Source organism: Pantherophis guttatus, chromosome 8, assembly GCF_059756535.1.
Source record: "Pantherophis guttatus breed Tessera chromosome 8, ASM5975653v1, whole genome shotgun sequence".
NCBI classification, from domain to species: Eukaryota; Metazoa; Chordata; class Lepidosauria; order Squamata; family Colubridae; genus Pantherophis; species Pantherophis guttatus.
In genome coordinates, this window is record NC_142070.1 from 61328673 (window position 1) to 61355995 (window position 27323).

A 27323-nucleotide genomic window follows, 5' to 3' on the forward strand; every position below is an offset into this window, starting at 1 on the left:
TAGATTTCTATACCGCCCTACTCCCGAAGGACTCAGGGCGGTGCACAGCCAAACAATAAAAACACATACAATACAAAATTTAAAAAATAGAATAAAATCAAATTAAATAATTTTGGCCCCGACAAATTTAAAACCCCACACTTTTAAAACCAATTTAAAATTAAATATATAAATACTAAAAGATATTTAAAATTTTAAAAATCTTTTATAAAAGAGGGGGAAAATTAGGCCAGGCCGGCCTGGTGAAATAGTAAGGTCTTTAAGGCGCGGCCTTATGACTGGTCATCATTTATGCCCATTGTAGCATTCTTAACAACCGTGTCACTCATTTCACAACTGCTTCTCTTCACCATGGTGACAAGATAGGGCAAAAACATAAAATGTGAGGACAGTCGTAAGTTCGAGGACTGGTCAAAAGTGTGAGGACCAGTCAAAAATAACTTTTTCAGCCCTCTGAGTAGTCCATATGCACAAAAGGACTACCCAGAGGGCTGAAAAAAGTGATTTCTGACAGGTCCTCGCACTTTTGACCGGTCTTCACACTTATGACTGGTCATCATTTATGCCCATTGTAGCATTCTTAACAACCGTGTCACTCATTTCACAACTGCTTCTCTTCACCATGGTGACAAGATAGGGCAAAAACGTAAAATGTGAGGACAGTCGTAAGTTCGAGGACTGGTCAAAAGTGCAAGGACCAGTCAGAAATAATTTTTTCAGCCCTCTGAGTAGTCCATATGCATAAAAGGATACAGCAATAGAGAGGGATGAAGGAAGGGAAGGGAAATTAGAGTAGGAGTGAGGGTAAGAGAGGGAGGAAGAGAGGAGGAGAAGGAGAAAGGAAGAGGAAGTAGGGAGAAGAAGAGGGGGAGGAAGAGAAAGTAAGAAGGAAAGAAAAGAGAGAGGTGGTAGGTTTGAGGAGAAAGATTGCTGTACAATAAAAAAGATGGAAGGGAAGAAAGCCAACCCCAAACAAATATAAAGATATTAAGATAAAGAATGAATTATTAAACTTTAAAGAATAAAAGAGAACAAATATGAATAAATAACAATAATTAGAAACACACATACAAACATACAATGTATTTTCTTTGAACAGAGTATTTGGCCGGTTCACAAATTTAAACAGTGTTTAGTCATTTCAATTAAATTTACAAGTTCTGTATTTCCTTTTTGCCATATTTATTCCTCATCTATTTTTGTAAAAAACCAATATTACCCTTCATCTTCATGTCTAATCTTAATCAAATTCAATTTTTCCCTTCTATTCTGTATTATAACCCTTCCCATTGTCATCTATTTTTTAAACAACTGTAATATTACATAATTAACCAAAGTGAGGATGGATATACATCCTCACTTTGGTTAATTATGTAATATTACAGTTGTTTAATACAAATTCAACATTTTAATATAAATCAATTAGTTATATAACTACCTTTTTTGTATATTAATCAATATGAACATGAATATTCCAATTATTTCCATGCAATCCAATTTCTTACAAATCAATTAATTATATTTACCAATAATAATAAACCAAATAATTTTCCCCATATATTCCTCCAAGCCACAACTTAACCATTTCTGCTTTCAACACAATATACAATTAATAGTATCTCAATTATTACAATTCCCTAGTTAAATAGAGCTTTTTTTCTTTTGTGTTTTAAAATCTTGAACTCTCCTCTTTTCCCCTAAATTTCCCATTGTTTGCACCTACCTTTTTTGGTGAGGTAAAAGAAAGAGAAATCTCTCTCTGCCTCATTTTGCCACGTTGCAACAACAGCAAAGCCAACAGCCTGCTTTATTTTCTGTTTTGTTTTTCAGCATAGCTAGGGGGGGAAAAATCAGCACTCTTTGCAAGCAAGCAGCAGAGCCCTGAGCAAAACAGCTGAGAGCAAATCAGCTGAGAGTCGGGAGCTGATCTAAGCAAGGGCTAATTAGCCTATGCTGAAGCTCCGCGGGCCAATAAAATTACAAAAAAACACTGAACCCTTTGTTAAATTGCTGGTTCGCCCGCCCCTTGCCCACCACTATTTATTGGCAATAAATAGTGGTGTGGAGGGGCGGGGCAAGGGGCAGGGCGAGCCAGCAATTTAACAAAGGGTTCGGCCGAACCCCCTAGAACCGGCAGAATCCCACCACTGGTTAGGAGTGGAGGGAAGCATACACTAGGTAACAGTTAAAGCAAAACTGTGAACTAGCCAAAAAATAAAAAGTTAGGAGTGGAGGAAAATATACCTGGAGAGCAACTGAAATACAGTTGTGAACCAGTTAAAAATAGAGGTTGGAGCAGAGGAAAGCATTGCTGGGAAACAACTATTTTAGTTGCGAACCAGTTTCATAATAGATTTAGGAGGATTGAAGGAGATAACGTTGGTATGCAGTTTAAATTATACTGTGAACCAGCTCAAATAAGTAAGGTTAGGAGTGGAGGAAAGCAACGCTGGAAAGCAACTGATTAAGATGCGAACCAGCCAAAAAATAAACTCAGGAGGAAGTGGAGGAGACAATACTGGAGAATAGTTAAGCCAAACTGTGAACCAGTTAAATAAATAGAGATAGAAGTGGCGGAAAACACTGTTGGGAAATAGCTATTTAAATTATGAATCAGTTAAATATTAGACTTTAAAATAAATTATTTTGGGAGTGACAAATTTTAGATGGAAATGTTGATTGATTTAGAAACAATTAAGAGTGGAGGAAAATATTCTTTGTCAAGATTACGGATACTAGTTGCCATTTAAAAGAGGTACAATATAGACTCGATGTAATGGGTCTTAGAAATGAGGAATATATATGAAATATTGATTGTTAAAATGACAAAGATTTGGAAAGATGTCTATTTGGAAATAATTGTTTAGAATTTAGGGTGACATAGTAGAATGTTTAAAATAAGATTTCTTTTTCTTTTCTTTTTTTTTTAAAGAGATAAATGGATAAAATTTGGAACAAAATTGGTTGAGAGAATGTGAGTAATTGTATTTACTTTATAGTGGATCAAATCCTTGCTCTAAAAAGATGTATTTTATGTTTCATGTTTTAAAAAATAAAAAAAAAACTTTTTTAAAAAAATAGGAAATAGATATGAATGTGAGAAATATATTGTATATATAGTAATTAAAATGTCAGGGACAAGTAGTAAATCGGAATAATATAAAGAGAAAGAAGGGGAAATTGGAAATAACAAAGAAGATCGCCATGTAATAGCTGTAAAGAGAACGCGTTTATAAATGTTGTATGTCTTGTATTGTTATATTGTGTTATAAAAATAATTTAAAAAATTTAAAAAAAGAAAAAGAAAATGTATGGATTTCAACAACCAGATTTCATGGCTGGTAAGGAGTTCTGGGAGTTGGAACCACACATCTTCAAGCTGCCTAGATTGAAAAACACTGCGTTATATAGAGAGAGTATTACAAGTCTGAATGCAACATTAATTACTCTCTCTATATATATAGTATTATAAATCTGAATGAAACATTACTTATTAATATATTTAATATTACTTTCTTCCTTCATTTCCTGTTGTGATTTTTGAAATTTATCATCCAGAGCCTGGGTAATAAAGTCCTTCAAATTTTGAACATCAAAGTCCTTTCCCTCACCCTGCTGGCTGGGAGGGGGCTGCTGTTCCGGTTTATGAGTGGGAGATCCCTCCCCTGCAGCCTTTCCTTCCTGTTTCTTTGAAGCCATTCTGCCACGTAAATTAACTTTTCTAAAAAAAGGAAGTCTTTTTTCCTTTGCACCTCCACAAAGTCCTTTGAAAAAGTCCCCCAGATTTAACCAAATTAGAAATTAAGTAAGCTGAAGCAAGCTCAGGTTTATGTTAAGAGGAATTTTTTCTTCCACTCTTCTCTGTTCACTTGCTACAAGCAGTGCTACAATGTAGCTTGTTCAAATAGCTTTGCAAGATCACTCTCCCTTTCAGCTCGTTAACGCTGGAACGGCGCCATTTTTTTTTCAAGCCGTTCCGCTCACTCTAGCCTTTTCCCAAATCAAAAGTTCAAAAACAAAGAGTTACTTGCAGTTTCTTGGTTTGGGGGTTGAGGTTGTTTTATAGTAAAATTATTTTTCATCAATTTAAATGTTTGCTGCAGCCGGCTTGCTCTGACAAGCAGAGTTGTCCCACGCCGTCCGGAGTCTCCGCAAGTTGAAAGGGAGCCGCACCCGTTTCCTCCCCAGTAGCAAACTTCTGGGGGTTCACAGGGGCTCGACCTGCCTCTTGCTTCACTCTTCTCCTCGAATCCTCGGGATTTAGGAGTTTTCAAGCCGCTCCCCTCACTCGGAGCGGCTCTACAGGCGGCGGGGCTGGCGGTCCTTCAAAAACGACCGTCTTCGCCGGTGGCAGACAAACCCGGAAGAAATTAATGAATTCAAAGAGGCAATGAAAGAGAATTATGACAAGGTGTCTGACAAATTGACAAATGTGGTTTCTGATCTGGCAGAAACCATTAGCAAAGTGGATTCCAAACTGGAAGAATTTAAATCAGAAGTTAATGTTAAAATGAAGGATACTGATTCTAAAATTGTTGATGTGGATAATAAAGTGCAGAGAGTTGAAAATGAAATTACAATGTTACAGTTTCGATCCATGGAATTCGCTATTAGGCTTTGAGGAATAAAAGAAAATGATAGGCAAGATTTGAGACAGATTTGTTCAGATGCCTTGGCTGTATTGTTAAAAATTGATCCAGCAGACGTGGTCTATAAAATAGATAAAATTTATAGAATAAATTCATGGGTGGCTAGACAAAGAAAATTACCCAGAGATGTGGTGATATATTTTACAGACAGAAGAATAAGAAATGATATTTTGCAAAGATCCTTTCTTTCCTCTGTGCAAGTGGAGGGAGCTCAAATTGGAGTTTATAAGGAACTACCACCTAAGATGTTAAAAGATCGAAAAGAATATAGGTTTCTAGTGAATGAATTGCAAAAGCAAGAAATACCATTCCGGTGGGATGCCCCAACTGGTATAATTTTGAAATATAATGGAGAAGGACACCGATTGAATACTTTTCAGAAGGCGGAATATTTTTACTATAATATTCTTAAAGAAAGATCATCATCCCCACGTACACCTACAATGCTGGAGATAAAAAGTGATAAGGAAAAGCAATTTCAGCAGGAGAGGGAACAACAGTCCAAGCAGACGGAATTAGTGGAAATGCAGGGAGCTGTAGGAGGAGGAGGCCTTATGGAGGAATCCCTGCTAGAATCTTCACCAATTTTGTCAACAAGAGATGTTGCTTTGGATCCAGCTCGGACACCTGAAGTTAAGGACCAACGTATAACTCGCACAGTCTCCAAGCAAATAAAAGAAAAACAACAACAAGTAAGTCAACATAAAGGGGGAGCTAAAAGCACCACACAAAGTGAAGCTATGGGGGGAGCAAAGCCGAAGACCTCAGAAGAAGCGAGGCAAGGCAGCTCATCGCTTCAGAAAGGTCAAGATGACAATTAGGCTTTTATCTTGGAATGTTAACGGATTAAACTCACCACAAAAAAGGAACAAGTTATTTACATATCTGAGACAATTTAATAATGACATAATTTGTCTACAAGAAACTCATATTCGAACTCAAGATCATAAATATTTGATAAACTCCAAATTAGGAACACATTTTATAGCTTCAAACTCGGAAAAAAAGAATGGTGTGGTTATTTATGTAAATAAAAGATTGTCTGCTAAAATTATAGAAGCAGATGAAGGTGGTAGGTTTATTGCAATTGAATTGTATACAGCAAATGGCCAAATTCTTCTGATTGGAATTTATGCTCCGAACCAACAACAGGATCATTTTTATAAGACTTTACATAATAAAATATTGCAATGGGATTATAGATCTATTTTAATAATGGGAGATTGGAATGGAGTAATTGATTCTAAATTAGATAAAAAGAGTTTGGCGAAAGTAAGGATCAGACTACCACAGACTTTTTTTGATATGAAAGAAGATTTGGAATTAAAAGATATTTGGAGAATTTATAACCCAAAAGAATTGGACTATACCTTTTTCTCTGATAGACATAGATCTTTTTCCAGGATTGACTTTATTTTGTTATCAGATGATTTACTTGTTAAAACAAAAAGAACAAAGATATTTCCAAGAACTTTAACTGATCATAGTTCTGTATGGATAGAAATTGAGATGGGAAAAACTGAGAGAAGGTCATGGAGATTAAATGAAAATTTGTTTAGATATGAAAAAAATATAACAGAACTTAAAAAACAGATGAAAGAATTTTTTGAGATGAACTTGAATAAGGGCACCCCAATTGAAATTGTATGGGATGCGAGTAAAGCGTATATGAGAGGGGTACTCATTTATATGAACTCTAAACATAAACAGAATCGACAAAAGAAAAGACTTGAATTGGAAGTAGAAATAAAGAATAAGGAACAGCTACTCATTAAAAACCCAACAGATGAAAGAATATCTGGTGCTATAAAACTTTTGAAAGATCAATTTCAAATGCTCTTGGCGGAGCAAGCTGCAACAAATTTACAATATGCGAAGCATAATACGTTTTGTAATGCTAATAAACCGGGAAGATGGTTGGCCTACACCTTAAGGAAGAAGCAGAGTATACGGACTATTGAGAGTATTGATATTGGAGGGAAAGAAATTTCTCAACAAAAATTGATTAAAGAAGTCTTTGTAGAATACTACACTAAATTATATGCCAAAGATGATATACAGAATGGACTTATAGAAAAATATCTAGAAGAGAAAAGAGTCTCAAAAATTACTAGTCAACAAAAAGAAAGAATGAACTACCCTATAACAGTTGAGGAAATAATTGCAGCAATCAAACAATTGAAAACAGCTAAAGCTCCTGGAACAGATGGATTGACTGCAGTGTATTATAAAACTCTACAAGCAGAAATGGTGGAACAACTTAGAGACTTATTTTGCAATATACAACAAGGGGGTAAAATACCCCCATCATGGAAATCAGCATATATTACTTTGATACCAAAAGAACAAGTAGGTCCTAAAAAACCGGAAAATTATAGACCAATATCTCTTTTAAATAATGACTATAAAATTTATGCAAAAGTATTAGCCAACAGATTGATGCCAGTAATTCAAGAGGTGATTCATGATGATCAAGCGGGATTTATCGAGGGCAGATATATGAAGGATAATGTAAAGCAAGTAATAAATTTACTGGAATATCTTGAGAAGAATAAACAGATCCCTGCAGTGCTGGTCTTTTTGGATGCAGAGAAGGCCTTTGATAGAGTGGATTGGAATTTTCTAGTAAAGACTTTGAAAAAGATGGACTTTGGGGACCAATTTATACAGGCGATTTCGGCAATTTATCAAGAGCAAAAGGCACAGATTATTATTAATGGAAGTTTGACAACAGAGTTTAAAATTGAAAAAGGAACAAGACAGGGATGCCCGTTGTCCCCACTTTTATTTATTTTAACACTAGAAGTCTTGTTAAATACAATACGGGACTCTAATATCTTGAAAGGTATAAAGATTAGGCAAGAGGATTACAGAATAAAGGCATTTGCAGATGATCTGGTTGTTACCCTATCACAACCAATGGAATCAATAATCTTGATGAAGGACATTATACAAAATTATGGTAAAGTTTCAGGTTTCAGATTGAATCCAAAAAAGACTAAAATGATAGTTAAAAACATGACACAAGATCGCAAACATGAGCTTGAAAGGAGGGCAGGTTTTGAGATTGTACCTAAGGTAAAATATCTAGGAGTTCAGGTTGCAGAATCAAACATGAAATTGTTTCAAAATAATTATGAGGTGTTGTGGCGAGAGGTGCAGAAAGATATGGAGATTTGGAAAAAACTGCAGCTGTCTTTACTTGGAAGAATAGCAGCAGTTAAGATGAATATTTTGCCAAGATTTCTTTTTTTGTTTCAAATGATTCCGGTGCTTAAAAGTGATAAACAACTGAAAGTTTGGCAATCTGGAGTGAATAAGTTTGTCTGGAACGAGAAGAAGCCAAGAGTGAAATTGAAAATTATGCAAGATGTTCCAGAAAGAGGAGGTCTTAAACTTCCAAACCTACAGTTATATTATGATGCAGCAGCTTTAACTTTAACAAGTGATTGGTTTGGAAGTAAAAAGGCTGGAATATTGAATGCAGAAAGTTTTGATCTTGAATTTGGATGGCACGCTTACTTATTTTATGATGACAAAGTTGATAAAATATTTAAAAGTCATATACTTAGAGACTCTTTGATGAGAGTTTGGAAGAAGCACCGACTCAAATGGGATTATAAAATACCGCTATGGCTGGATCTTGGTCATACTTTGTGGAATACAAATATAATGTCACTCGGGGGGTTTTTATACAAAGAGGTTCTTTTTACAGATGCGGGCAGATGGCAGCTGAAGACATTGCAGACACTGTTGGACGAAGGGATTAATTTAACTTGGTTACAATATAATCAATTACAATTGAGATGGAAAGAGGACCAAAAAATTGGTATTATGTTGCATGAGGAAGAATTGGTTAGACATATAAGAGAGAAAGGTCCAATGCATATTAAAAGGCTTTATAATGTTTTGCTAGAAAGGGACTCAGAAACTGAATTAGTTAAAGACTGTATGATTAAGTGGGCACAAAATTTTGAAGAACCAGTGAAGTTGGAAACATGGGAAAAAATTTGGGTCCAGAATGTTAAATTTACACAGTCGCAGAATTTGAGGGAAAATTTTTACAAAATGTTTTATAGATGGCATCTAGACCCTAAGAAACTGTCGTGTATGTATCCTAATGTTCAGCCAAAATGTTGGAGGTGTGATTGTACAGATGCTACATATTTTCATATTTGGTGGACCTGTAAGAAAGTTAAGGCTTTTTGGATAAAAATTTGGTGGGTTATGCAGAATGTTTTGAAGAAAAAAATTCAATTTTCTCCACAATTGTTTTTATTGGGTATAGCTAAGGGTTTTACAGTGGATGAAACAAAGTTGATTTTGTATATGATTACAGCAGCGAGATTGTTGATAGGTAAATATTGGAAAAATGAAGCTTTGCCCACCGTTCAAGAATGGACTTTGAAGATGGCCAGTTTCGCTGAGATGGCGAAGATTTCAGCATATTTAAAAGACCGCTCACAAGAGACTTATGAATGTGAATGGAAAAAATGGATAGATTATGTGCAGAACAAATATCAAACTAGGAAGTATCAATTAGCTTTTTATTGATAGTATTATATTACATTAAGATAGAAATATTTGAACTATGTGAAGATGAAAAATGATATGGGGGTTGGGGGGGTTTAAAGTTCAAGGTCTTTTTTTATATAAAGGGGATAATGATGGGGTACATTCTATGGAAGTCCGGGGGGGAGGGGAGGGTTAGGGGGGGTTAGGGAGGATGGGTTGGGGAGTTTGGGGTGGGTTAGGGGGGTGAAAATGGGGTGAAAATGTAATTGTAAAACTTTTACAATAAAAAAAAATATATATTTAATATTACTTAATCACGTAATAATGCCCTTATTTTTATGACAACCAGTGAAATACCGGAAATGTCCCCCAATGCTAGCATTAAATTTTAAAATAAGTTTATTGTTAAAGGGGGGGGATTTCCAATCACTCTCTTACACAATAACTTCCATATCTACGTATGTGGTGCTCCCCTATATTTCATGTTATTATACCATCTTGGATCCTTCAGTGATAAAAACACTTGCTACTTACTTGTACTATAAGGTGACCACAAACTAATATAAAAATGTGGATGGCTATACTAAACTAACCCATTACTTTAATCCCAAACCAGGAGTGCTATTCAGCAGGTTCTGACAGGTTCTGGAGAACCAGTAGCAGAAATTTTGAGTAGTTCAGAGAACCGGCAAATACCACCTCTGGCTGGCCCCAGAGTGGGGTGGGAATGGAGATTTTGTAATAGCCTTCCCCCAGGAATGGGAGGGAATGGGGATTTTGCAGTATCCTTTTATATAGCCTTGTAGAATTGGGTGGCCTTACAATTTTCTAGGAAAAATATAATAGAAATAAATAAATAAATAATCTGGAGGCCCAAGAGGGTAACACTATTTTTTATGGGCTCTGATGCTCGCCTGCTATTTACTTTGTGGTATTACCCTCCTGTGAGGCTTTTACTAGTGACATAGTTTGGTCATTTTATTCTCTGCATTTAGTCTCTTGGGAGGGTCTTCATGTCCACTGACATGAAACCACAGTGAGACAAATTTCGCTGCATTTGGGACTGTCTTTCAGATTCTCTTTAGTGGGGCCTGGACATCTTTCAGCCTTGCAGGTTTTGCTCTTATGCAGATCCATGTAGATCCAAGAGCCTCGATGGTGCAGTGTTTAGAGTGCAGTACTGCAGGCCACTTCTGCTGACTACTGGCTGCCTGAAATTTGGCAGTTCAAATCCCACCAGGCTTAAGGTTGGCTCAGCTTTCCATCCTTCCGAGGTGAGTAAAATGAGGACCCAGACTGTTGGGGGCAATATGCTGACTCTCTAAAACCACTTAGAGAGGGCTGTAAAGCACTATAAAGTGGAATATAAGTCTATGGCCCAAATTCAAGTCTGAAGATAACTTGATCTTTGTCTTCATCTTGGATTTCCTTTCGGATCTATCTAAGATTCTTGAAGATCTACCAAGCGAAAATGTCACACACTGTATAAGTGTGAGGGATCTCATGAAGAACGATAGTTCATTGAGGGCGCTTCCAAGAAAAGGTCAGCACACAAGGATGCAATCAAATTAAGTCTTTATTTAGAAGTAAAAGTAGAGTAAAATAAGTTCCCAGGCATGGAGGCATCCATGCCTGGATTGAGCCCATGGGTCAGTCCCATAGGAGAGTCGAACAAGAGCAGGGAAAGCAGGGAGCAGCCCCTGTGCAGGGGTTCTTATAGGGGTCCTTGGCCCCTCTCTTACAAGGTGTGTGCATCATTTACAGGAACAAACACAAACACTTACACAGAAGGTTGTGTCAGTCAATGGACACAGGTTTTGTAAACAGGTCAGCTAACTGGTCGGTAGTGTTACAATGTTTGATGTGTACAAACCCCATTCTGGCAAGCTGCCTGACATTCTTGTAGCAGATGTCTATGTGGCGGGACCTACAACCCACCGCGTATGCCCCTGAGATCCCAATTGCGGCCGTATTATCTTCCTGAATTTGGATGGGCAGAGTAGGAGGTACCCAGATGCTCGTTACCAGAGCATTAAACCAAATCAAGTCATTTGCAGTGTCTGATAGGCTGGCATATTCTGCCTCGGCCGTGGAGCAAGAAACAAATTTTTGCTGCCTAACATGCCAATGGATAGGACAGCCATTTAGCAGTATGAGGAAACCAGAGGTGCTCTGTCTACTCTTGGTGTCACCAGCCCAATCTGCATCCGAGTAAGCGGAGAGCTGGGCTGGCTTCCCCTTCTCTGGCTCCAGCATAAGGAGGGCATCGGCCGTGCCCCTGAGGTACCTAAGTACCCTCTTGACAGCATTCCAGTGGAATTCCTTTGGGTTTTCACGTGCCTGGACAATAGATTCACGGCTAAAGCTATGTCAGGCCTGCTTCAATTGCTAATGTATAGCAAGGAGCCAATCACAGATCTATATAATTTATTGTCTGTGAAGTCAGGGCTGTCTTTGTGATCGTGGCCGTAATCACTTTGTATGGGGCTACGCGTTGGGTTAGACTCCGCCATTTTACATTTGGCCAACAATTCTTCAAGTTTTTCTTTCTGGGATAATGCAAATCCCTTTTTAGTGGCCAAGATATGTATACCCAGGTAGCTGTCAACCCGCCCCAAGGACTTTAGGGTAAATTTGCTTTGGCAAATTCGTCACACCTTTCCTTGCCAGGCCCTACGTATAGGAGGTCATCCATGTAAACCAATACCCGTTCTATGTCACCTTTGGTGTCACGTGTAAAAACGCACTCATCGGCATGGGATGCCCTGAAGCCAATTCGCTCTAAATCCTTTTTGAGGCAGTCGTACCAGAGTTTCCCCGACTGCTTGAGGCCATATAATCCTTTTTGGAGTAACCATGTGTTTCCCCCCTCCTGTTGGTAACTAGAGGGGCCCTCACGTAAATCTGCTGGTCCAGGTTGGCGTGGAGGTAGGCCGTCTGGATGTCGAATTGGTAGACTTCCTTCCCCAGAGTGGCTGCAGTTATGAGGGCAGCCTTGACGCTTTCTGCCCGGACAGTTGGAGAGTAGGTCTCTATGCAGTCCTCCATGTAGCGTTGGGCGAACCCCTGTGCTACCAAGCAGGCCTTGTACAGGTAGCAGCCATTGGCAAGTGGTTTGGCCTTGAAAACCCACCTTGTGCCAATGACCTTCTTCTCCTTGGGTGGTTGCCTGGGGGTGAAGACCTTGAGTTTTCTCAGGCTCTCCATCTCCTGTTCCATCGCGAGCTGCCACTTCTCCTGTTCTTCGATGGGCAGCTCCTGGATGTCAGAGAAAATCTTTGGGGTGACCATGACACTGTTGATGGACGCGACGTGCCCAATGTCAATTCTCTTTGGTGGGACCCCCTTGTTGGACCGCTTTTACCTTCTGACCTCCTGCCACTCACCATCCTTTTCCTCTGCAGGTTCCTCGCTGACTGGCTGTTCATGACCAGGATGTGGAGGCCCTCAGTCCCAGGCGTTGGGCATCATGGGCCTCTGAAGCATCACTGGAGGTGAAGAGTCAGGTGAAGATGGCGTGTCTTCCCCCTCAGGACTGGATGCTCATCCTCCCCATCTGGATCAGGTAGGCTGACCTCTTCATCCTGTTCCTTGCTCTCGTCAGTGGCAGGGTCTGTGGTTATCTCAGGCAGTGTCATGGTTGGTGCGGCTTTGCTGGGCCGGTTGATGTATGGGCCCAGATCATTTGAGTGGATCTGGGTCCAATTGGAGTCCTCTTCGAAGGAGGCAGATTGGGAGGTCACAGTCCTGCCCCCTTCTCCCAGGAATTGGTAGGCCTTGGAGCCAAGGGCACAGCCCAAGAACCTCAGTCTCTGGGAGATGGATCTCCCCTTCTTCCTCAACTGCTTGGGGATGTGCACCCAAGCATAGGAGCCAAACACACACAAGTGTCCCAAACTTGGCTTCCTACCATGGACCAGAAAATATGGGGTCTAATGCTGCTCCAGGTGCGGTTCAGGGTGTAGTTGGCGTAGTGTACCGCCTCCGCCCAGTACGATTCCGCAACTCCAGCATCTGCAATCAGGCTGCGCACCATAGTCTGTAGAATGCCATTTTATTTTTTTATTTTTTATTTTTTTATTTTTCTACAATGCCATTCTGTAGAATGCCATTTTATTTTTCTACAATGCCATTCTGTGCAGGAGAAAAAGGTGCTGTATGAAAATGGTGTATGCCCTTGTGCCTTATCCAGTCCTGGAATTTTCGGGATATGAACTCGGCCCCACGGTCACTCTGCAGCTGCATGATCTTTGTCTTGTACTGAGTTTTCACGTAGTTGTACAATGATTTTATGGCATCAAAGGCTTCAGACTTTTCTGTGAGGTTATACACATGGCCGTACCTCGAGAAATCATCAACGGCAATGAGGAAATACTGCCTCTTTCCTAGGGACAGTGTAAATGGCCCAACCAAATCAACATGTATTAATTGATATGGGTATTGAGTTTTACACAGTGACACTTTAGGTATTGGGGCGGCCTTCCTCTTCGTCCTCTTACAGATGGCACAGTCCAGAAACACCTCACAATCCTGGAGATGAATCCCCTCAGCGAATTCCCCCATCTTTTTACCCACTGGGAAGCTCGCATGGCCTAACCTCCGATGTAAGAGGTGGGCACATTTAGTATGGAGCGGCTTTCTCACTGACACCCCCTTGGCTCTGGTTGCCTTGGGCGGTGCTGGCACTTTAGGCCCTTTTTTGGGCTTATCTGCCTTAGGTGCCTGCTGAGGCTCGGGTTTCTTGCCCGCATTGGCCTTGGAAGGCCGTGGTGCTGGTTGAGGTGGTGTGGGCGCAACTGCCTCAGTCTTGTGCATCTTTGACAGCCTGGGAGCTGGCTGTGGAGCCTTTCTCTCTCTCTGCATGCAGGCCCCTTCTGGGGTGGCACCTGAGAGCTGTTTCTTGTGGCTGGGTACTCGGGGGAGAAATATGGCAAATCATTTATAATGGTAACATTCCCAATGACCCTTTTGATTTGAGTGACATGACCTCCCTGTCAGGTTTCGGTGCTATCTTGAATAAACTTCATTCTCAAGCGCAAGCTGTCTAATGAAACATTTTATTTTTAAGCATAGCAGAATCCGACATTTCTGACTCAAATTTGCAGCCAAACTGGCCCCTCCTTCCAACCCCCTCCTCTTCCGCTCTCCAGCCCCCACGTCCCATTGGTCATCATACAGATCCATCTCTACATCCCGGCACGTTCTTTTCACAGGAATGCAGCCCCCACCCTCGTCTCCCAGGAAACCCTATCTGTATAAACAAAACTAGGTAAAAGTTCATCTCAGCAATAAATCAAGCTTCCGCTCTTTCTGCTTCAACTTGTTATGTCAGCGCTGGAAGAAAGCCTAATTTGGAACGCTGACATCCGGCCTCTCTCCCTTCACTTCTGCAACATCACCTATCCCATAGGGAAAACACAACAAGATTAGTCTCATCAGCCCCTCCCTGGCTGTGCACCCCCCCTCCCGGCTTTCCCGGGTGGTCTGCATGTAATTTTGCTATAAGGCGATCAGCTTGGATGTTTGCGCTCTTCACCCAGGAAGCCTCTGACAATGGGTAACCCTTCCATTTAATTAAGTACTGAAGGCGCCCCCTGTGCCATCTTGAATCAAGAATCTGCTGCACTTCGTAGTGCGTTTGGCCCCCAACAACCAGGGGCCCAGGAGGTTCATGTGGTGTTGGCCTTAAAGTAGACCCCACTACAGGTTTTAGAAGGCTACTGTGAAAAACGGGGTGAATTTTCCCCAAAAGCCGTGGCAACTGCAATTGCACTGTAACGGGGTTGATTATTTTTATTATAGGAAATGGTCCTATAAATTTTGGGCCCAATTTCCTGCTTGGGAGTCTAAGTCTCAAGTACTTGGTGGAGAGGTAAACTTTCTCTCCTAGCTGAAATGGTCTTTGGGGAGTTCGGTGCTTGTCTGCTTGGTCCTTATAAGATTGAGCTGCCTTTGCCAGCGCCCTCTTAACATTTTCCCACGTTTGTCTCAACATTGCCATCCAGTCGGTCAAACTGACTGAGGAAGGGGGCTCCCTCGGGTATTCTGGCATGGGAACAAAATCCATGCCACTCACTATTTTGAACGGGGTTAGCCCCGTGCTGCTGTGGACAGCATTATTATATGCAACCTCCGCAAAAGATAGGAGGTCTGCCCAATTGGACTGCTGGTAGTCGACGTAGCATCTTAAATACTGTTCTATCATAGCGTTCAGTCTTTCTGCCCCCCCATTGGTGCTCGGGTGAAATGCTGAGCTGAGCCCTTGGGATGAACCTATGGACCGTAGAAACTCCCTCCAGAACTTTGCTGTGAACTGGACCCCTCTGTCGGAAATGATTCTCCTGGGGACTCCATGTAGGCGGTAAATGTGTTTCAGGAACAGTTTGGATAACTGACGGGCTGAAGGCAGTCCACTACAAGGAATGAAGTGTGCCTGTTTGGAGAATAAGTCTATTACAGCCCAGATCACTTTATTTCCACTGCTCCTCGGTAGGTCTACTATAAAGTCCATTGCAATCTCCTCCCATGGTCTTGTTGGCTTGGCTACTGGTTGCAACAATCCAGGCGGGCACCCTGGCCTTGTCTTCATCGTGGCACAAATGGTGCTGCTTTTTACATAACTGTCTACGTCCTTTCTCATATGTGGCCACCAGAACTGCCTCCGTACTAGGTGCAGAGTCTTTAGGAACCCGAAGTGTCCTGCTGGTTTAACATCGTGGCTCCTCTTGAGAATCAGGATGCGTAAACTCTGTGGGACATAGAGCTTTGTCCCCCTCCATGCTAGTTCATCTCTTTTTGTCAAGAGATGTTGATTGTCCCGATACCAGGGGTCTGTCAGTGTTTCATTTTTTAATTTTGCAGTTAAGTCACTTGCAAGTTGGCCTTGCTGGTCACGTCGTTGCCGTCTGGTGATCACTTGGGCCGCAGCTTGGGTGGAGGGGATGATGGCATTCACTACCTGCTCCCGCTCACTGTTGTATTGGGGCATCCGGGAGAGGGCATCAGCCAGGAAATTTCTCCCACCTGGGATGTGCTTAAGCTCGAAATTGAAACGATTGAAGTATTGTGCCCACCGCACTTGCCTGGGCGACAGTTTTCGTGGGGTTTTTAGGGCCTCTAGGTTTTTATGATCAGTCCAGACTTCAAATGGTTTCTGGCCTCCCTCTAGAAGGTGCCGCCAGGTCAACAAGGCCCACCTTACTGCAAACGCTTCCTTCTCCCACGCCGCCCATCGCCTCTCCGTATCAGTGAGTTTGCGGGAGGTGTAGGCGCAGGGTTGTAGATCCCCTTGGTTGTTCTTTTGGAGTAACACGGCTCCTACTGCCACATCACTTGCGTCTGCTTGGATGACAAAAGGCTGTTCTGGATCCGGGTGTTTTAAGACAGGTTCTTTCGCGAACAGTCCTTTTAGCGTCTCAAATGCCTGTTGGCAGGTCAGGTCCCACTGTAGGGGTTGTCCCGGGCGAGGTTTCATCGCTGGGCTTCCTGTCTTTAGGAGGTCTGTCAAAGGTTTGGCAATTTTCGCAAATGAGGGGATGAATTGTCTGTAGAAATTCGCAAAACCTAGAAAACTTTGCAGTTGTCTGCGGGTGCGAGGGGGCTGCCATTGTAGAACTGATTGGACCTTGGCTGGGTCCATCTCTATCCCCTCATTTGATACTCGGTAGCCCAGGTAGTCTAGCCGTGATTGGTGGAAATCGCATTTTGGCAGTTTGACATATAGGTTTGCCCGTAGCAGTTTTTCCAGTACTTGGCGGACGAGGGGTATATGTTCGTCTATGGTCTCCGTGTAGATAAGAATATCGTCCAGGTAGACGAGGACCCCTTTGTAAAGGTGTTCATGTAAGACTTCGTTTATTAACTGCATGAACACTGCCGGGGCTCCTTGCAATCCAAAAGGCATTACTTTAAACTGGAAACTACCCAGGGGGCAGTTGAATGCTGGTTTCCATTCATCTCCTGCCCTTATGCGTACTCGGTAATAAGCTTCTCGAAGGTCTAGTTTGGTGAAAACCTTCCCTTTAGCTAGGTGGGCTAACATGTCTTTCATGAGGGGGAGGGGGTACAAGTTGTGTACGCAAACAGCATTGATACTTCGAAAGTCGACCACCAGTCTCATGGAGCCGTCCTTTTTCTCTTTAAACATGACCGGCGCCGCTACCCTTGGTTTCACTGGCTCAATAAATCCCCTTTGTAAGTTTTTGTCTATGTAGTCCCGCATTTCCTGCATTTCTCGGGGCGTCATTGCATACATTTTAGGTTTGGGTAGTTTTGCTCCTGGGATAATCTCGATGGCACAATCGGTCTCGCGGTGGGGGGGCAGAATGTCACACTCGGCCTCGCTGAATACCCCTGCAAGGTCTTGGTACTCCCTTGGGATCTGGTTTGCGTTACAAGCGGTGGTGGGTGCGGCTGCCAATTGTTTTGCTGCACCTTCTGGGAGGGGCCCTTGTGTTGGTGGTGTTTTCTTCTGTAGTGGAGGGCTGCTTTGGGGTTTCAGCGTGGGAGGGAATTCTTCTGGTCGGGGCGGCAGGGGTTGGGGCCCCTTTGCTATTCTCAGCCTGCGGGTTCCCTCTTGCCACCAGATGATTGGGCCCCATTTGTCGAGCCATGAGAGTCCCAATATGACTGGTTCTGTCATCTTGGGGGCTATTATGAAGCGGATCGTCTCCCAGTGATCTGCGAGTTCTAGTCTCACGGGTTCAGTCAAATGTGTGGCATACGTTCCTCCCACTAGGGACCCATCAACTTGCTCGAAGCGAATTGGTTGTTTGAGCTGTTTAGCTCGGATTCCCAATTTTAGAACTGTGGGTAGGTTGATTAGGCACCGTGTGCTACCCGAGTCTATTAGGGCTTGGAAAGTCTCTTGGGCCCCTGTTTTGGGGGCTGTTAGGCGTATGGGGAAAAGAAAAGGGTGGACGGGTCCACTCACCATCGGGTCATCCTCGCCTTCGTCTTCCGTGTCATAGGGTTCGGGGAACTGATCTCTCTCGTCTGGGATTCCTCTGGTTTCGGTCAGATGAGCGAAAAACTCAGGGATTTGGGGAGCTTCCTGCAGTACGTGGGTGACGCGCTTGGGCCCTCGTTCCGGCCGTGCTTTGGGTGGTGGATCGGGTCCCGGTCTAGGCGTTCCACATCTTGCTGCTATGTGGCCGCTTCCCCCACATCTGTAGCATTTCAGTGGGCTCCGTGGGGCAGTTGGTCTGTAGGAGGGCTGTGATGTTGGGGTTTCTCGTCTATTGAGTGGCCCCTGGACTGGTCGGCCTCTCTCCTTTCCGTCTGGTGGTTTTGACGTGTCACTCGCCCGCAGCCCTCTGTCGACTTTTATCGCTACCCGGAACCATTCAGCGAGTCGGTTTGGGATGTCACGATAGGCAGTCACTTGGGAAATTCTTTTATCTAGGCTTGTTCTAAAAAAATACACCAGCAATCGCTCTGGTAGAGGAGGCAGTGTCCCAATGACTCTCCTGAATTCACGGATATGCTCTCTGATAGGCTTCCCCCTCTGCATTAGGTTTCTGAGCTCGTCTTCCACATAGGGGTCCTCCTCCTCCTCCTCATAACGGGCTCTCAATAGTTGCAAGAACCCATCCGCATTTTGTAGCTGGGGGGCCCTGTATTTGTAGAGTGATGCTGACCACCTCTTTGCTTCTCCCTCCAGCCCTTCCGAGATAGCATTCACTAGGGCTCTGGGGAAAGGGTAGAGGTGTCCGAACCGCTCTATGTATATCTCAGCTGAATCGAGGAATTGGGCGAGGTTGTCTGGGTCACCATCGAATTTCCCTCTGAACTGGGGTGGTTCCTCCCTCTCTGCCCTCTCCTCTCTGTGCTGAGCTCTGGAGGGCCAGCCTTGGTGTTGGTAGTCCTCTGCCTCGTCTCTCATCGTGGGGTGGGGAGGTGCTGCCTTGTCTGGGCTTCGCTGCCATTCCCATCCCCAGCTCGCCCTTCCCAATTCACTTAGGGGTTTTTCTTTATCTTTTACCTTTGTATTTTCCAAGTTGGCTGGAATCACGACCGCTTCTGCTCCTCCCGTTTCTTGAAGCAGGCTTTCCTCCGAGAGCTTGGCTTCAGCCATAGTCCGTCCGACCAGATGTCTGGGAGGGAACGGGATGATTTAAACTCAGCCAGCCTGGATTTGGAGGAGAGTTTGGCTGTCTGTCAGGTTTCGGTGCTATCTTGAATAAACTTCATTCTCAAGCGCAAGCTGTCTAATGAAACATTTTATTTTTAAGCATAGCAGAATCCGACATTTCTGACTCAAATTTGCAGCCAAACTGGCCCCTCCTTCCAACCCCCTCCTCTTCCGCTCTCCAGCCCCCACGTCCCATTGGTCATCATACAGATCCATCTCTACATCCCGGCACGTTCTTTTCACAGGAATGCAGCCCCCACCCTCGTCTCCCAGGAAACCCTATCTGTATAAACAAAACTAGGTAAAAGTTCATCTCAGCAATAAATCAAGCTTCCGCTCTTTCTGCTTCAACTTGTTATGTCAGCGCTGGAAGAAAGCCTAATTTGGAATGCTGACACTCCCCCTTTGCAAAACAATACCTCCACCCTGCCATCATCACATAGCTTGGTTATGCTTAACAAGTTATTGGCTATAGAGGGAGCATGTAATACACCTTCGACATTGCCCAGCCCTGGTACAGAGACAGTGCCCTCCCCAACAAACAAAGCATTGTTACCATTTGCAACCTTAATGGAGGAGTTAATTCTCCTTAACCTCTTAAAGCCTTGCCTCAAGTTAGCAATGTGAGATGAAGCCCCAGAGTCCAGTAACCAGAGGCCAGTAGGGCCATTAGCCTTTGTGGCGGGGGGTGAGGTAACTAGTATACACAAAATTGCCCTTAGCACCATCTTTGCCCCCACCAGGCCCCCTTCTCTGCCCCCTGCCCCTTCCTTGATTGGAACCACGCTTAGGTCCTTGCTGGTAATGGGGGTAGTCCTTCTTCAGATGCTCCTCAGAGCCACAGATGAGTTGGGTAGAGCGTTAACCTGTTCTGAACTCTGGTGCCTTCTGTTGATGCGATGAGTTGTGGCCCTGCTGTACTCTCCCGCATCTCTACGCCTCCTGTCTTCCTCATTAAGCCTCCCTGTGAGGGAGGACAGAGTCATGGCTTCCTTTCTGGTTCCCTCTAGTGAGACAATAAAATTGTCCCAACTTTTGTCCAGGGATGCCAGAATGACAGTGATCATGTTGGCCTCAGTCACGAGGTAGTCCCTGAGCACCAGCTCTGCCCTGAGTGCCTTCAACTTTCCCAGGTGCTCAGCCATGCTAGCCCCGAATTTTAGCTTGGTGTTATAGAACTCCGTTGTGAGTCTTGTGGTGGAGCCCAAGTTATCACAATTAAATAAGCTATATAACAACCCCCAAATTTCACCAGCTGTGAGCCTATCTGGAATGCTAGGGTACAATTTAGCATCCAGTGAGCTCAGTAGAGTGGTATAGGCTCTCCTGTAGTACCACTCTTCTTGAGGCCCCCAAAGGAAAGGTGGGGGGTCTAAAACCATTTCTAGGGTCCCCTCTTTTAAGAGACATACCTGTATCTCTTTATTCCATATGTTAAAATTTTCCCCTCCCAGATGTAATTTTTCAAAGTTATTTGGGAGAACAGACACAGCTGGGGCAGAAAATGCTGATGTATTTTGCAGTCCTTGGTATCTCTGCTTTGGTTCCATTGAAGTAAATGGGAGAAGGATCCCTCTGCTGGCCCGTGTAGGTATTTTTCTCTGATTATTTTTCTCCTTTTCAGATGGGGCCAACTGAGCATGCTCAGAACTCATTCCAGCCCAGGAGCCAACAGGAGCGGACCTCTCCCTCTGTGCTTCAGGGCCAGGCCTGGGCCCAGGCCTGTGAAGCTCTGAAGAGTCTTCTGGAAGCCCCCCTGGTACTGGAACACTTACCAGGGGGCGAAGGCTGCAGGATGGGGCTGGAAAAGCCCAAAAATGCTGAGGATCGCCTGGAAGGGCTCACTGCTGGTCCTGAAGACTCTGGAGGAGGCAGCCATCTTGGGAGGTGGGAGGCTCGGCTGGAGGCCCCATGAAGTCATCCAGGTGAGTCCTCCGTTGCCTCGGTGGGGGTGTTGGGAAGGCTGGAGCCCCCAGGGGTTCTTCTGGGGCTCTCTGGAGACCTGGGTCCTGACTGGGGGGCTCGCTGGTCCCCTAGGGTTGTTGAGGGAGGCTGGCTGCCCCCGAGGTTGAGGCCGCAATCATCGTGGCCTCCAGAGCTACGACCAGGACTTGGATTGCAGCCCTGATGCCCGTTGCAGCAGGAGTGGCTGGGCAGACTTCGAGGCTTGCCGGTGGGGGGGGGAAGCAGTTTGCATGCTGCTTTGGCTGGATGCCATCCGTTGCTGGGCCTCATGGCCTAGCTGAGGCCTACCAAGCCTCGCTGGAGTAGGTGGCCTGGGGGCCGCCATGTTGCTTCCGGTTGGCCCCGGAAGCTGCAGGTTGCGATTTGGCGGGGACTTTCCCGCCAAAAGCTCCGGGTCCCCGGGATCCCCCAGGGTGGCCGGTGCCATGTTGGGGAGCTTCCTGGGTGCTGGGGAAGGACTTACCCCGTGTCCAGAGGCCCCCTGCGCTGGTGTCCCACGTGGCTGGGCTCCTGGCGTCCCTCGGGTTGCTAGGAGCGTTCGGTAGCAGCTCTCTGCATTTCTCACCAGTGAGCTGGTCTATGCTGGGGGTGGCCTGGTCCCTGGCCTCCTCCCCGGTGTCCTAGCAGTCCTGGGTGGACTGCTGGTCTTCCATGCCTTCCTCTGTGGCTTGCAGCTGCAAGGAAGCATGCAAAGGGGTCCCTTGCATTCCGCTGGGTCCTCTGTGGGCATAGAGATCATCTGTATCCTCCTCTGGATCGAAGCTCGCATCAGGGACTGGATGCAGGGTTGCCATCCTTGCTTGGAGACTCCTGGTCATAACCGGGGAAGTCCTACCATCCATCTCTTGGGAGTTCTTGCTGGAATCTCCTGGCATCTTGCTTCTGCTGGCTTGGAAGCATTGCCTCAAACCATCTTGGCTACCACTTTGTGAGGGATCTCACAAAGAACGATGGTTCGTTGAGGGTGCTTCCAAGAAAAGGTCAGCACGCAAGGATGCAATCAAATTAAGTCTTTATTTAGAAGTAAAAGTAGAGTAAAATAAGTTCCCAGGCATGGAGGCATCCATGCCTGGATTGAGCCCATGGGTCAGTCCCATAGGAGAGTCGAACAAGAGCAGGGAAAGCAGGGAGCAGCCCCTGTGCAGGGGTTCTTATAGGGGTCCCTGGCCCCTCCCTTACAAGGTGTGAGGGGGCCCGAGGGCCATTAATTTTCCCCAATGGGGCTGCAGGGGCTGGAGCCTCTTGACCCACCAGTGGGATCAAAGGTGCCTCTTTGCCCCATCTGGTGGCCTTTGAAGAGATTGCCATGGCTGGCACAAAACACCTAACAATTAGAAATTGAGGGGGGTGCTCAACACTGGAGATTGTTGATGTATTAACTGAGAAGATGCTATCACCTTATTGATCTTGCCTTTTTTTGCTTCTTGTTTTGTAGTTTTTTTAGTTTTATTTTTTACATTTTTTATGATTATAATAGTAAGCTATCCAGAGTTGCTTTTCAGAATGAGATGGGCAGCATATAAATTTAATAAATAAATAAATTCAGAGCTTGAAGCTGTTTTCTCCAGACTTTGTTTGTGCAAAGGCTTTGGAAAAATGGGAGGAAGCAGATGAATGGAGGGTTGCTTACAGACTACAGTTTTCTTATTCCTTGCTTGCTCCAGCAATTCACACAAGGCTGTTTTCAGCTCCTGTAGCCTACAACAACAGAGGCCCAAGCCTCTGTTTGGCTGCTGGAAGAAGTCTTGGGGAGAACTCTTCAGCACTCTTCAGTTTTCTCATTCATTTCTTGCTCCCAGCAATTCATACAATGCTTCTTTCAGCTCCTGTAGCCTACAGCAACTGAGGCCCAAGCCAGGCTGCTGGGAGAAATCTTGAGGAGAACTCTTCAGCACAAAATGTTCCCCTTTGGAACATTATGATGCAAAGCTGGTCATAAATTCCTGTTGCCCTGAGCAACCGTAACAGTCCCTTTGCAGTTTTCACACTTTGCTGCAGGGCTGGAGAAAAGTGGCTGGCAGGCAGCTCTGAAGCAGGAAAAATAAAAGATCCATGAGAAAAGGACTGAAGGTGAATGCTACAGGGCCTATGTCTGATCAAGCCTTAACCAGCACAGGTAGCTCCAGCTTTTTCACCCTTTGCCTGGCTTTTCCTGGTCATCACAATACAAAAAAGATGTTGACACCCTGGAAAAATGTGCAGAGAAGAACAACAAAGATGATAAAGGGTCTGGAGGCTAAATTATATGATGACAGGTTGAAGGGCCTAAGTATGTATATTTCTTATCAAAGAGAAGAATCAGGGAGGTCATGGTAACTGTCTTTCAGTACTTAAGGAGCTGTCATAAAGAAGAGGGGATTGACTTGTTTCCAAAGCACCAGAGGGCAGGACAAGAAGTAATGGGTGGAAGTTTGTCAAAAAGAGATACAATCTACAGATAAGGAGAATTTTTCTGACATTAAAAACAATATTAATGGAATAACTTGCCAGCGGTTGTGGGTGCTCCATTGCTAGAGATTATCAAAAATAGACTAGACAGCCATTTGACTGGGATGGTATAAGGCTCCTGCCTTGAGCACAAGGTTGGAATAGAAGTCTCCTGAGTACCTTCCAGTCCTATGATTCCAAGCTCTATGTTTATCTTTTTTTAAAAAAATTTGATTTATATGCCGCCCTTCTCCGAAGACTCAGGGCGGCTTACAATGTGCTCAGCAATAGCCTTCATCCTTTTGTATATTTATACAAAGTCAGCTTATTGCCCCTACAAACTGGGTCCTCATTTCACCTACCTTAGAAAGGATGGAAGGCTGAGTCAACCTTGAGCCTTGGCGAGATTCGAACCCTGCAGTAATTGCAGGCAGCTGGTCTTAATAAGCTTAATAACAGGGTGCCTTAAACCCCTGTACTACCAAGGCTCTTATCTCCAATATAAAGGACAGTTTGAAGTACAATGTTAAGAATTCTTTCATAAATACAAGCCTAACCTCCTCAGGAACAAAAGAGGATACCATTTTGAGCTAAAACCATTGCTTCTTCTACTTGCACAAGCACCTTTGTCCAGTATTCACAGAATATCATAATGCCACCACCTATTTCACTGCTGGGCCATTAAACTTCAGATCCAATGAGAAATCAGCCATCGGACTTCAGTAACCAGAGAAAGACTGGAAGAGCTACCTGATATTGAGAAACTGCCTTACACAGAAAAACCTAGAATTGAAACAATAGTTCTAGCCAAGATTTTTTTTCCAGTGCCCTTTTCCTTCAAGGGGTCTGCATGTCAGGATTGAACTGCTTTGCTTCTTTCAAATCTTTTTAAATTTAATTTAACTTAATTTAATTCAATTTAACCATTCCTGCTTTATCTTCCTTGCTATGGAAATAATGTGTATTTCTATTTGCACCTAGGAATTTTTGTGAACTGTTACCATTTTTATTTACAAAATTTATTGTATTCTTTCAAATTCTTTGGCTTTACTGAAGAGGGGGGGACCTTTTTTCCCCCTTTCTTTCACCCTCCCCTTTCCCTCAAAGTACTAAACTTTTAAAAAACAAAAAGCACTTTTTTAAAATCAAAACTTTCTAATATATCTTATTTCTTTGACTTTAACATCCAAGCTTTAAACTTCAATATTGCATTTAGCTTCCTTTCCTCCAAACTCCCTTATAGAATTTTTTCTTTTATAAACATCCTTTTTAACATACAGAGTTTTTCTTTAAACTAGTACATCATTTTCTTTAACTTTCTCTTATTACAAGTACTCTCAAATACATTTTCAATAGCTTTTGCCTACTTTAAGCGTTACTTAAGCATTATATATATGTTAAAAATAATACATTTTCAAATTTTGAGTTAAACTTTTCTTTCAGTTGCACATATCAAGCAGAGAAAAATGTATCCTGATTCCAGTTAACTCATTGTCATGCCTTCCAGCTTATCTTCATGGAATAATTTTTTCTTCTTCTCTGGAAATATCAAAAACTTGTAATCCTTTCTTTTTATCATGAAATCCTCAATCTTGGTAATGTCCTTAAAGAAAAAGTCCCAAATTTGTCTTTTTTCTTCCCACTCTTCTTTCAGTTGTGTTGAGAGGTTTACATTTGAACCGTAATAATGAGGGTGAAAATGAAAGTTAATATGTGGTTCTTCCAAGGCTACAATATACTCCTCTGCATTTTCAGCTACTTGTGAAGTTGGCTAGGCAGTTTGGTAACCTTCTCCACATTTGCATCTCAGAAGTACTTTAAGAGGATTTTCTATCATCAGAGAGCAACTGGCCCACAAATTGGCATATTTTATTAAGAGACCTTTCAAGTATTTTATTTAGAGACCTTTCAAATATATCTCTAATACTTTGCTCCACCATCTTGGCTTCCTCTTTTAGTCAGAATCAGAATCAGAAAAATTTACCCACCCACAGCTAAGAAGATCAAGCTACCAGTTACTACAATAGTACACTAAAATCATGACTTTCAATCTTTATCTTTCTTCATCAACTTTTCTTTTTTTCTCTCAGCACGCTTCCTTATTTGGCTTGCCTTAGCAGCCTTCTTCCTTGTTCTTTACGACAAGTCCCTAAAATGGCACAGGACTTCAAAAAGGTATAGCAGGCCCACTTCCGGTCGGCACCGCAGGCTCCGTGGATGGTCTTTTAAGACCGCCAGCCCTGCGTCTCCGTAAAAGCTGACTTGACAGCGCAAACCGGCTGTCTGGCGGCTGAAAAACTCTCCTTCGGGAAAAGAAGGAGAGGAGAGCTGGTGGGCGAGAATAGAGCTCCCCGAAAGCCTTCTGGAACATTTCCAGAGGCTTGGAGGGTGAGAGCTCCCCAGCCAGCCCGCCAAGAAGCTCCGGAACCAGGACGACTCTGCAAAGGCAGAGCAAGAAGCCGCGATCCGATCCTGCTTTTAAAGTGAGTTTGACTGATTACAAGTGCAGGCAGAGCGGAAAACAGGAGATCATGCCTTAAAAGTGCAGAGCTTAACTCCGAAGTTACTTTGTTGCAATTTGAATCTTATTGAGCTGGAGGCTGAAGATGGCGTCTTTGTTATGGTTTTAAAAGTGAAAGCCAGAAATGAAAGTCCTTGAGAACTTTGCGCTGGGAGAGTGGATTAGCTGCTTATTAACTGCTGGGAGCTGAGAGCTTGTGGAGGGAAGGAAAAAAAAAACTATTCTGCCTGGCAAATTAGAGACTATAAATTATAAACATCTTCAAAGATTTTGTGGCTTTTAAAGATCTCCTTAAAAGAGGGGAGGAAAAAAAATGGCTTCTAGACAAGTGAAACCAGGAGTTGCTAAAGATGCAGCACTTAATGATTTTAAAGAATTTATGAAAGAAGCCATGAATAATCAAGCAACAGCAATGACAGAAGCTATGAATAACCAAGCCACAACAATGAATAATTTAACACTACTTGTGGAAGGGAAATTTAAGAAAATTGAGGAGGATATAAGTTCGATCAAGGAAGCGGTTGCAGAGGAACACGATAAAATAAGAGATGATATTGTTTATGCTGTATCAGGATTGTCAAACCTTGTTATCCAGCTTGATGGGAAAGTTAAAGAAATTAATGAAGCCAATTTAAATTTGGAAAGCAAAATGGGTGATGTCATGACCAGAACAGAAAAAGTGGATGATGAATTGGTAACAGGGTTAATTCCTGGTTGGCAAAACAAAGACAGCTGCCAAGAGATGTGGTGGTCTATTTCACAACTAGGAGGGTCAGAAATGATATTCTACAAGCTTCTTACAAGAATAAAGTTCAAGTGGCTGGGCAAGAGGTGGTGGTTTTGAAAGAGATTCCTCCAAAGATGTTGAGAAATAGAAAAGACTTTGGCTTTTTGGTAAATGAGCTGAGAAACCAACAAGTGGCATACAGATGGGATGTTCCAGTTGGTCTAATAGTGACTTATAATGGAGAAAGATACCGGTTTAATACAGTTTGGAAGGCAAAAGATTTCTATGTAAATGTTTTAAAGGCTGGATACCCACTCTCACCAGGGCGGGGGGGGAGGAAGAAAACAGAGTTGTTACAGCAAGAAAAAGATGGAAAACAGATACAAA

The 27323-nt window shown here is 43.3% G+C and overlaps 1 protein-coding gene across 4 annotated transcripts in view; it reads left to right on the forward strand.

Annotated features, from left to right (window-relative positions):
• The first annotated feature begins 21020 nt into the window (after positions 1-21020).
• GABRB1 (gamma-aminobutyric acid type A receptor subunit beta1) overlaps positions 21021-27323 on the forward strand; it is a 277599-nt gene continuing 271296 nt past the window's right edge. For 3 of the 4 annotated variants that reach the window (XM_034432893.3, XM_087875272.1, XM_034432894.3), the window contains exon 1: positions 23214-23377. Coding sequence is in view for 1 of the 4 variants with exons in the window: in XM_034432891.3 (XP_034288782.1) it covers positions 21114-21221 (108 nt within the window). In the remaining 3 variants the exon portion in view is untranslated. Of the gene's footprint in view, positions 21222-23213; positions 23378-27323 lie in introns of those variants that run through there. The other variant, XM_034432891.3, reaches the window with a different exon arrangement.